This window comes from Jatropha curcas, chromosome 9, assembly GCF_041381405.1.
Source record: "Jatropha curcas cultivar XTBG-Jc1 chromosome 9, XTBG_Jcur_1.0, whole genome shotgun sequence".
Taxonomy (NCBI): Eukaryota; Viridiplantae; Streptophyta; class Magnoliopsida; order Malpighiales; family Euphorbiaceae; genus Jatropha; species Jatropha curcas.
This window is the reverse complement of record NC_143159.1, coordinates 27,289,304-27,300,844: the sequence shown is the minus strand read 5'-3', so window position 1 is coordinate 27,300,844 and position 11,541 is coordinate 27,289,304. Positions and strand designations below refer to the sequence as shown.

Genomic DNA, 11,541 nt, shown 5'->3' with positions numbered 1-11,541 from the left:
ATTTGATGAGCAGCTTGTATAGGGTGTTCTAGGCAATAGATTGGGGCTCGTGGTCAAGCTGACATGCCTATCTCGCTTGCTCGATGCGTCTTTAAGAATAGCATACGCAATATGAATTCATGCGCAAAATTTGTGCCACTCCAGAAGCATTCGACAATTTTGGCTCAATATCTCTCTGTCTCTTGCTTGGCATGTCATTTTGTAACCATAATATTTTACCTATTGACCTATAAGAAGCATTGAAATCAAGCTTAGACCATTCCATGCCGTAGCATTCAGACTAAAGAAAATCCAAAAGTATACCATTTTGGTCTAAGAAGCTCTATATGAAGACCTTTTCCGGAGCGTATATCTTCTGTACGTCTGACGGGTAGCTCGTATAGGGTCCTATAGGCAATAGTTTAGGGTGGGTTTGATAGTTAGTCCGATATGTCTATCTCGCCTGCTTAATGTGTCATTAAGAATTGCTTACGCAATATAAATTCATGCACAAAATCCATAACACTTCGGAAGCATTCGACAGTTTTAGCCAATATCTCTCTATATGTTGGTTCGCACGCTATTTTGATGCCATAATATTTTATCTAGACCCGTAGCAAGCATTGAAATCAAGCTCGGACTAGGTATGGCCACCGGTTCTGTTCGAACCGGAACCGAACCGTACTGTAGACGAATCGGAACTGGATCGAAACTGGCGGTTCAAAGACCGGTTAAGGTTCATGTGAATGTTAAAATATGAACCCGAACCGGCAGTTTCGGTCCGGTTCAAACCAAAAATTTCTATTTTTATTTTCAAAATGATAATCACTTAGCCTATTTTATACATCTCTAAAAGTCTCAATAATATTATACTACATGATATACTTTACTTAAGAAAATTTTTTTTTTAAATACACTTTCCTTTAAAAGTTAAAAATCTAAAAAGTAAAATGGTAAAAAAAAAAGAGAAATATTTAGTCTAAACTTATATTATTTTCAACTTTTTTTTTTTACCCTTTTAAATTTTTTGCTAAGTTTAAAATTACATTCTTTTGAAGCATTTTTCAAAATTTTCTTATACTTTATTTAATTAATAACATTTAAACAAAATAAAGTGATAATTTATTTGTAAAATTAATTAATTTTATTCCTATATGAGTATAGACATTCTAAAATATACTTAAAATAAAATTTATTAATTTTTTTAAACTCATATTAATATGTATGAAGGAAAGATGTAACATTAAAATCGATTTTTTAATATATATATATATATATATATATATAGACGTCGGAAGCCATGAACGGAACCGTCGATCTATCGAAATCGCGCCGGAATCGGTCGGAACCAGAACTGGACCGAAATCGACATTCAAAAACCGATTCAAGTTCAATATTTTAAAAAATTTAAACTGTTGATTCCGTGAACCGAAACCGACGGTTCAATGAACCGCCGTGTCTGGCTCGGACCATTTCATGCCGGAACTTCCGTGCGAAAAATCCCAAAATAAACCCCTTTGGTCTAAAAAGCTGCGTAGCTGCGTATGAATATATGTTCCAGAGTCAATATCTTCCAGGCGGTAGTATCTGGGTTGCTCGATGTGTAATTAAGAACAGCATACGTGATATAGATTCATCCTAATATATGCAACTCTTAAATGTTAAAACATAAAAATAGAAAATTCGAAAAAAGTTGAATTATCCTTAACTAATCAACCAATTAGGACCAAGGCTGAATTCGAGACAAGTGAAGGAAGAGCATGGCTGAACCGGAATTAGAGGAAAGGGAAGATATTGAGATGATCAAAATGGGATCTTATGGAGGGGAAGTGAGGCTGTTGAGTGACGGCGAAGACTCTGCAGCGGAGGAGATAATGTTACTTTGGGGAATCCAACAGCCCACTCTTTCCAAACCCAACTCTTTCGTCTCTCAATCCTCTCTTCAACTTAGCCTCGACGCCTGTGGCCATTTCCTCTCCATTCTTCAGTCACCTTCTTCCTTGGTAATGTCTCTTTCATCGACTTATGACCTAAAATAACTAATTGGTTTGGAAGATAATCTTAATGGGTACAAGATTTTATGCAAATTGCACAAACTTTTGTTTAATCACCTGAAATTGCTTTTTACGTGTTAAAACATTTGAAACTGTCATCAATATTTTCTACATCGTTGTTGCACTTATTGCTTAATTATTGCTCTTACAATTGCAGGGGATGCCTGGAGTAACTGGTTCGGTAATGTGGGATAGTGGAGTAATATTGGGGAAGTTCTTGGAGCATGCTGTGGATTCCAAGATGCTCGTTCTTCAGGGAAAGAAGGTTGTCGAGTTAGGTTCTGGCTGCGGATTGGTAGGGTAAAGATTAACTCATCTTAATTTCTCACTTTAGTTTTCAAGTATGTGGTATGATTTCTATTAGTATTTCTTGGAATAGTTGTTGCATAGATGAAAAATGAAAATATATGTTGTCGAAACTCATTTGGAAAGCTCTATCTTTAAGGCCATTTGTCCTGATTTCATGTAAACAAACCCATTAAAATTCTTTGGTTAATTTATGTACCAATGCCTAACTTAAATGTCGTTATAATCCTAGTTTATTAGTTAGTTGAGGGGTATTGCAAGGTTCCCTTTTCCCACTTGAATTTGTTCCTTCATATTTTTGGTTTCCAGCTGCATTGCAGCGCTCTTGGGTGCTCAAGTTACGCTCACTGATCTTCCCGATAGATTGAGGCTACTGAAGAAGAATATTGAAGCCAATCTAGGACATGGAGATGTGCGGGGCTCTGCAGTAGTGAAAGAGCTTATTTGGGGAAATGAGCCTGACCAAGATTTGATGGAACCCTTACCAGATTACAGTAAGCATGTTTTTCTATCTGTATATAACAAGCAACACATACTTTAAAATGCAAGGCGCTTCTCTCAAATCACTAAATGTCACCAAAAGAATGCTGAATACCCACCCCTATAGATTAAAAAAAATATATATCTTATTTTTACTGCTCGGGTGGGCTGTATATGTGGTGGGTTCTCATATGGCATTTAGCCTCCCCATTTGCTAGCAAAGGCAATTGGATGTTTTAATGTTTTCATATGGCATTTAGCCTCTCCATTTGCTAGCATAGGCAATTGGAGACTTCATTAAATGTCCCATTAGTGAAAAGATTAACTAAGATATTGATATTGAGATTATAAAATGAAAGAAATAAAAGGTAAACAATACTTTCACTACAAAGTGTTTATAGGGGGCTTCAACCTTACTTCGTCATTTTACAAGTCGTCCTGTAGTTATGGACGTAGAAGCATTGGTAGATAGTCAATTTAGAGTCACTAGAAGGCGGTGCTTTACAAAATTTGGTGTCTGAAAGCATTTTAAGTAGCTCCATTAGAAGGTAGAATGCATAACATTATGTTTGGTGGCTTTTAGGTCCCAAGTGAAGCCTTCCAAATCGATGAGTGATGGTTTTTTTTTTTTTTTTCCTACTTTAACATAGGCACATGTCCCAAACTTATTGGATACAATTGAAAAAAACTAAAAAATTTGTGAATCAAAATATAAAATTAAAAGTATAAGATAAAATTGGAAATGTGTACAAAGTTTGGTGTCTTAGACCATTATCTCTTTCCTTAATGTGAATGATTCAATTTCATAGTGAAAGAAGATTAACTAAAACTGCAAGTAATTAATGCTTTAACACCTAAAGAAAGTATAATCTTCCAGTAATAATTGCCATGCTAATTCATTAGACATAGAACTTGAGAAATGGAAATGATTATAATGTGTAAAAGAACACGATCAGCAACTTAATTAAATTCAATTAAGCTTTAGTTCTTATTAACAGGTATTACTAAACTTGTGTGCTTGACGAGTAACTGGTGAATTGCTTGCATGATCATAATCATAGTGATTACAGAATAATGAGAAATTGATAATCAAGTTTGGCGAACAAATTAAGATAGTCATAATAGTCTTGAATAATAACATATACAATATCATTTAACAATGATATCAATGCTCATGGGAAGACTAGAACAAGTTTACATGATTACAAGGCATCCTTCATTTCTTGCCGCATTGTCTTGGGTTACATGAGCATCTCTTTTTCTATTGATTACTTGAGTATTAATTTTGAGACAGATTGTGTAGAAGCTTGATGCAAGAACCATTTTTCTGATTAATGAGGGCAAGATGGATCTGACTGTTTGTTTGGAAAACAAGTGGAGGGGGAAGATTGGAGAGAGATTTTACCTTTTCTCTTCTTGTTTAAGAGTGGATGCATAAATTCTTCTTGTACTCGTTAATCTAACTCCAACATTGCAGCATCCTCAAACTAGTCCAGTTAATGTCTAATATTTTTGCTGTTCCAGTTGTAGGGTCAGATGTGATCTATAGTGAAGGAGCTGTGATGGACTTGTTGGAGACATTAGTGCAACTATGTGGAATCCAAACAACAATATTTCTGGCTGGAGAACTTCGGAATGGTGAGGATCTCTTTTTCCTGTCTCCCTCATACTAAATTCAGTTTGTTATGCTTAGCTAGCTTTAAAACTTGTGCTGCAATGAAGGGTTTTCTGGTTGGCCTAGAAAAATTTGGAATTCTAGGCATCCCTTGTCCTTGTACTAATTTAAATATTCTAAATTCCTCTTCTTGGGGTAGATACTGTACTTGAATACTTCTTAGAGGCTGCAATGAAGGATTTTGTCATTGGCCGTGTGGAGCAGTCGCAGTGGCATCCAGATTATTGCAGCTGTCGAGTAGCATTGTATGTTTTGGTAAAGAAGTGAGTCAGGCAAATGAATCCATACATGGAAGCTTCTGGTCATGATATCTGCAAATATTATGTGGTGAGTTTTTGGCAAAATTGGTAGCAACAGAATAGTCAGTTTGTTTGCCTGAGTAGTGGCTACCACATATGCTTTTAGAGCTGGGAAATTTTGTGTGTTATATTTGGCATTTGAGATTTGATCTCATGCCGGCATAGTACTTTCTAGCATTTGGAGTATATGCAACGTATGAACATTTGTATTGTTTGGTTCATTTTAGAATTAGAATGGAAATGGTTTTAAATTGAAAGAATCATATTCCGTTTTATCTCCTTAATAATTAAATAGAGATCGTCAGTTGGATTAAGAATTACGTTTGCAAATTTTCAAAAAAAAGTGTTTATTTTGGTTTCTTGTGACCTTTAATTAGAGATGTAATTCCATTCCAAATTGTAGAGCAAACCACATATGACCTTTAATTAGATGTAGTTCCAAGAATGCATGTTCTTGCCTTTGGTTCATTTCCTTTGAACGTTTGCTTCAACAATTACTCTTTTTCAAAGAAGATTCCTCGGACAAAGTCTCTTAGATTCTCTTCAAACCTGTATCTTGAGATGATTAGACATGATGTTTTAGAAAGTTCAGGAAATTTGTGAGTTTTGAGGTCGCTGCAATGGTGGAGTTAGATTAAAGGATTTGAGAACTGCTTCAAACCAGGAAAGTGAATCAAATTGTACAGTTAGAATTTCTTGCTTGACCAAAAGAAGCATATACATGGAAAAATGGGGGTGAAAGATAACAAGAAATAGGAAGAATGGACAATGTTATAACCAATGTTACAGCTAGATTTGCTGTAACTGTTTGGTGAGAAAGAAAGTGCAAGAAAGAAAAATAGATAGGAACAAAGAGAGGGAGCCATCAGTTATCATTCGTCAACTAATGTAGATTACGAGGCTGACTATATGAATATGAGTAGTCAGAAGTGTGCCTATTCTAATTATAATTTTCCACATAGCAGCTGTGCCTTTGAAACGAAGATAAATTCACATCTCAAACTGAAAAATCAACCAAAAAAAACAGACCAAATGTCAAATATAAGTACTTATCCATTTTAGCAAATGAAAAATTTATTTAACATCAGTAACAATCAATTCCCACACAGTATTTTGCTTATACAATAAAGCCTGAGCAAACGCTTTCAAAGGGTTATTTATTTCCTCGATCACGAGACTAGAAAAGTTCAGGGATGTGCTCTCCATGAGAAATTAGAGGTAAATTAGCCACCATTAACAAAAATTGAAGCATTTTGAAGTTCAAATAAAGAACCTGATAACATTCACCCTCATGTCTCATTGAAGAACAAAGAACTATTTTGGCATGTGAATGACACAGCGTAAACACTTCCCTTCCTTCATAAGATTGAATGCCTTGTTGATATCTTCAAATTGCAGATTGTGTGTGATGAGCTCATCAATTTGAATTTCCTATATATGTTTAGATTTGAGAAATACTTGGTATATGTTAGTATGATGGAGACAGCCCAAATGCTTTTCTTTAAACTATAAAGTATGAGGTAAATAAAATTTAAAGTAACTCAATTTCGAAATTCAAAGGCTAAACAACAATATGATATAATAAGTTGGTCAATTGATATGATGCACTGTAGAAAACAACAGAAGCAGTCACACTAAGAAACGATCACAAGAATATGTGATGCCTTACCTTTTTCAGATACATGTCTACTAATGAAGGAAGATGTGATTTAGGTTTCCATCCTCCAAACAGAGATCCTTTTAATGTTCTTCCACTGAGAAGCAGTCCATAGTGAGCAGATATTTCAGGTTTCACTTTAGGTACACCAAGAGTAACTGTTAATCCCCACCCCTAACAGGCACAAGAAAAAACAAAAAAATTCAAATCAACCAAAACAACTACCAGCTTTTTACAAATAAAAAACCTTCAGTATTTAATGAAAAGCAATTACATCACAGCAAGATTGTAATGCTGTAGTAACCATTCCAGTATCACCAATACATTCAAAAGAGTAATCTGCCCCTCCATTGGTAATAGACTTGACAACCTGAAAATTCAACACCACCAAAACAAATGAAAATTCAGATAATAGGATGATGCGGAACATATACCTCCCATAGGCATAGCCTGGATGAGTCTTAATCTTGAGCAAAGTCACATTTGCGGATTATTATTCCTTGAAGCATCTAATAGTAAAAAATGTAAGCAAGCAAATTATGTAACTTTTCAGGCTTGTTGATCAATTTCCTATTATATTCTCTATAAAAGGTTCTGGCCTCCATAAGCATATTTGGTTTTAATTTAACTAAAATATCTCTTAGGGTGAGAACTTGGGATTCTACATAACTTGAAGGTTGCTTCTGATGTTCCCATTTTCCCTTTGCTTGTGCCAAAGACATCATGTTGGTAAATAGTTTCCCCAAAATATTGATATCTATCATCACCTCAACCAGTCCCCTGGCTGCATTAATATTTGCTTTTCCTTCCAAACATTTCCAATTTTCTAATTGTGCTATCTTTCAACTGCCCCTTACATCAATCTAAATGTATATTATAATGCAATAGATGTACAATTTCCCGATTGCTAGTATTTAGTGAAATGATACCTGTTGAATAGGCTCATTACTGTCATTTGGGTTGATAAATTGTGTTACTCCAAAAGCCTTTGCTGCACCAATAAGCGCTATGTCAACAGGATCCAGAGGCACTATACTGCCTTTTAACATAAATTTGAAGTGCAAATGTAAATCATACCTTTCTCACGCTTCTCAGGGTTAGTATCAATACCAATTATTTGAGATGCCCCTCTAAGTTTAGCACCTTGAGCAACCTAATCTCAAAATACTTAACAAATCAAAATTATGATAATGTAGTTAACTGCAAATGATTTTCAGAAACAGGTCCTGGCAAAGTTGACACTAAATCCTATACTTACAGAAAGGCCTACAGTTCCAAGACCAAAAATGACAACAGTTGAACCTTCAGATATATTAGCAACATTCCAAGCTGCACCCAAACCTAAAATAGAACCTCAGTTGTCGTTAATCTGAAAAAACATTACATGCTTAATTCTACATAATAGAACTGATGCACACTTTATTATCTCAACTTTTTAATATGAAGAAATATCATCATAAAAATACACGTTTTTGTAGTAATAGATAATTTCTCTCTGTGCTAACACAATCAATTCCTAACAATGTGTGTATGTGTATTAAATCCAGATTGACTTCATTATTATAAGATTTTAACTCTGAATACCTGCAGCTACTCCACAACTCAGAAGGCATATTCTCTCCAAAGGTGCAGCTGGGCTAACTTTTACAGCACACCCAGTGTGCACCACTGTATATTCACTGAAACTTGAAACAGCACAATAATGATAAATGGGCTTCCCTTTACTTGAGAAGCGGGTCCTCTGATCACTATGCATTACACCTTTCCTTTCCAGACCTAGTACTTGGCACATGTTGCTTTTACCAGATATGCACTGTCTGCAAGTCCTGCATTCTCCTGTGAATACTGTGAGCACATGGTCGCCCTCTTCAAACTCAGTTACTCCCTCTCCAACACACTCAACAATCCTGCAAATTTCAATAATAAAAACTTCACTCAAATAATTGTCCTCACTACAGACGCAGTTATCTTTCTTTACATATTACTAACATCTATATCAGTCCTAACCAGAGCTATAAGTTTGGTGCCTCTCTTTTTGACATAAAATAAAGTTACCATGTAAGCTCTCAAACATGGTAGATGTTTCTAAACTAAGATAGTTATGCTCTTCGAGATATAAATACTTCACTTTTGGATTGGCTCTACAATATTGACCCACATTTATAATTCTAGCTCCAGCCTTGGTCACATCAAGCTCTAATAGGTGGAAACTCCTTGAAATTCTACACATACATCGAGTTTCAAATGGACTTTAAATAAATCTGTTAACATGGAGCAATTCTAGTTCCCATATGACTTTTTACTTGTGCACAGGCATGTAGAGCATCATTGACTAGATTAGAAAAGGGAAAGGTTAGAGGAGACCCTGATGCTTCATGACCAAATATCCGAGGAAAAATAGCCTGCATATAGAAGTATGTTATATTTATTAATCTGTTGGTACAACTAAAAAGAAATAAGTATGATGTGAGTGTATGCACAATTTATTTCTTAACATTAATTAACAGGAATAGTTGGGAAGGATGGCAGTTTCCTTGTTTCACAGATTTTTAAAGTGCAAGATAAAAACTGTGTGATGCATTTTCCTCCAAATCAATGTCTTTTATGCCCTAACTTTCTACCATAGCTTGTAATGCAAAAAAAGAAAGCCTTCCAATCAGGATTGGGTGATATGGGACAGCAAATTTGGATTCACGATTGCATTACACTAAAATGAACCATATCTTTTGGATTAAATATATGTCATGTTAGAAATTTGGGAGATTGAGCATACGCCTTTTAGGTTTGGCCATCACCGACACTAATGTAAAAGGTTGTATATACAAATTACAAGTGGCATATTTAAAAATATTTCGTTGCAAGTTGGATCAGAGGTTTAGGTTTGTATTCCATTAACCCTTTTCTTCATGTAGCATCCAAACCGAATGACTCTATGAAATTACGTCGATACTTCCACATATTAGGGGTAACGTAGGAGGCATTTCTATTTTTCCCCTGGGGAAGCTTTAGAATTACCACTGCTTAGCTTTCAATTCGCCTCTAACATCAAATGAAATGTAACTAAGGCTTGTATTCCATTAACCCTTTTAATGAATCAACTTCAACATAGGGTTTTTTCAATTCCAATGCAACTAAGGCTTTTGGAGTAGAGTGATTGCTCTATGCCTCTATCGATTCTCTATTTGGTGGACATACACATCCATTACATGTTAGCTAAAAATGAACGATACACACACATATTAGATAGAGGAAGAAAAACAAAAACAAGAATTTTACATGGTTCGGCGAGTGTGCATATGTACACACAGTCACATTCTTTTCTTTAATACATTACGAAGATAAGTATTAAAAACCTCATTTATATGGATCTTGGGGATAAACTTAATATAAATAGGAACTACATAATCACCCCTATAATAAAAAAAAGCCCAAGACCTTGAGGGGCATTCTACCCCATGCTACGGAGCTCCTCTCATGCCAGTCTCCCTTGGAGAATAGTAAGTTCTTCTCCAACAAATATGAGCCATAAATCAACATTACAAAATAAAAGAAAAAACATTTTTAAATCACTCTAAATTGTACATGCTGCCAACTGCCAAGTGGGAGATGGTTGAAAACTGATTTTTGGTTAATCTAATTTTTATGGGCTTATATTGTTGATGAACATTCCTTAAGGTATGTGCTGCATTATGTATAAAACCAATCAAAAGAGCTATTACCCTTGTTTTCCTGGCCCATTAACAAATTGGAGTAAGGAGAAAAACGAGTCCACGTGAAGAGGGATGGTAGCAAATTCTTTGGTTTTTTAACAATTTTAGCTGACAGAGAAAGGAAAGTTGCCAGATGAAGTATTCAAGTATGCATGACGTGTGTCTCCCTATGAATCCATTTGTTCATTCTGTATGCTAATAGAATTGGATAGCCGTATTAGGCCTCTTTTTTTTTTTAACATGTATATGTGAGTGGACCTCCAATTAATTTCCACTGGTGTTGTGTTTGCAAAAAGTTGCTTATGCGGGAGAAAACTTGAATAAGCTAATTTTAATAATCTAATCAGTTTTCCCAATTTTCCTTCCTATCATCTATCCCCTAGTCTTAGGCTGGGCAGGTTCATTATCATTATCCAATTTGCAACTTATTAAAAAACAAGAAACAGACGCAACTAATCAAAATTAATAATCAAAAGACAATCAAAAACCAACAAAATAAAATCCGTCTTCAACTAAATTTGCAAAAAAATAGACAAAGAAATTATTAGAAAACAAGCAATTTTCTATAAGAAAAAGAAAAAGAAAAAGAAGAAGAAGAACCTGAGATTCCCAAGCAGAGAGATCGCTACGGCAGAGAGAAGTGGAGAAAACTTTGATCCTAATCTCTTGCGGCTGAGGTGGACTCACTTGTACTTCCTCCATCAGCAACGCCTGTCCAGGGCCCCAAGCCACCGCAGCTTTTGAAAGGAAGATTTTCCAGTTAACGTAATGTGATTAAAGCATGAAAAAAAAAAAAATCTAAAAAAACTACCTTTGCAGGCGATAACATTATGGACTGAAGAGGACGACGACGACGACGACGACGACGAAGACATTTGGAGTAGTAGGTTCTGTGGATAGGCAGAGAATTGGAGATGCTAATGCAAACAAGTATCATAGTAGTAGTAGAACTGTAGAAGTAGTAGGTAGATGGTTTGGTGTAATAAGAATGTACGTTGTCGGTTCGGTAAGACAGAAACCAACTCCATCTGGGGCCAGGCCAACAACCTCCTCATCGGTCAACTTTCGCTTTTCATTTATTTAAAAAAAAAAAAAAAAAGCCTAATGAACTTTCACATTTTTATGTTTTTTCATTTGACACCCTCTATTTCTGTGGGTTTTCAACTTATGTGCCAGTATCTTTCCCTTCTTAGCTTAAAGGCCCGCTTACGAACAAAAATACATAATCATAACAATTATCAACTTCCGATTGAAACGGAACTATAAAACCCGGAACCCGATTTTTTTTTTTTTTTTAAATCACGTTTTGAAAGAAAATCTTAGCCGCTTTTTCTCTCATTTTTTCTTTACTTCTCCGTTAAAATTCTTTTATTTTTCTCCA

The 11,541-nt window shown here is 35.2% G+C and overlaps 2 protein-coding genes across 3 annotated transcripts; one reads left to right on the top strand and one right to left on the bottom strand.

The window, feature by feature from the left end:
* The first annotated feature begins 1,512 nt into the window (after positions 1 to 1,512).
* LOC105640075 (S-adenosyl-L-methionine-dependent methyltransferases superfamily protein) lies at positions 1,513 to 5,056 on the top strand. Its single transcript, XM_012224299.3, has 5 exons — positions 1,513 to 1,982; positions 2,191 to 2,333; positions 2,649 to 2,833; positions 4,344 to 4,457; positions 4,634 to 5,056. Exons 1-5 carry the CDS (start codon positions 1,740 to 1,742, stop codon positions 4,759 to 4,761), a joined length of 813 nt encoding a protein of 270 aa, XP_012079689.1. The 5' UTR covers positions 1,513 to 1,739; the 3' UTR covers positions 4,762 to 5,056.
* Positions 5,057 to 5,849: 793 nt separating this feature from the next.
* LOC105640067 (GroES-like zinc-binding dehydrogenase family protein) lies at positions 5,850 to 11,187 on the bottom strand. 2 transcript variants are annotated; one of them, XM_012224287.4, is made up of 10 exons: positions 10,972 to 11,187; positions 10,761 to 10,897; positions 8,815 to 8,852; positions 8,035 to 8,357; positions 7,709 to 7,791; positions 7,528 to 7,603; positions 7,380 to 7,441; positions 6,725 to 6,820; positions 6,463 to 6,624; positions 5,850 to 6,224 (listed from the first exon to the last, which is right to left on the bottom strand). In XM_012224287.4, the coding sequence occupies exons 1-10, from the start codon at positions 11,033 to 11,035 to the stop codon at positions 6,108 to 6,110; spliced, it is 1,158 nt and encodes a 385-aa protein (XP_012079677.1). In that variant the 5' UTR covers positions 11,036 to 11,187; the 3' UTR covers positions 5,850 to 6,107. The 2 variants fall into 2 exon arrangements, with proteins under 2 accessions (XP_012079677.1, XP_020536920.1); XM_020681261.2 differs by lacking the exons at positions 8,815 to 8,852; positions 10,972 to 11,187 and having other exon boundaries at positions 10,761 to 10,900.
* Between the last annotated feature and the right edge of the window lie 354 nt (positions 11,188 to 11,541).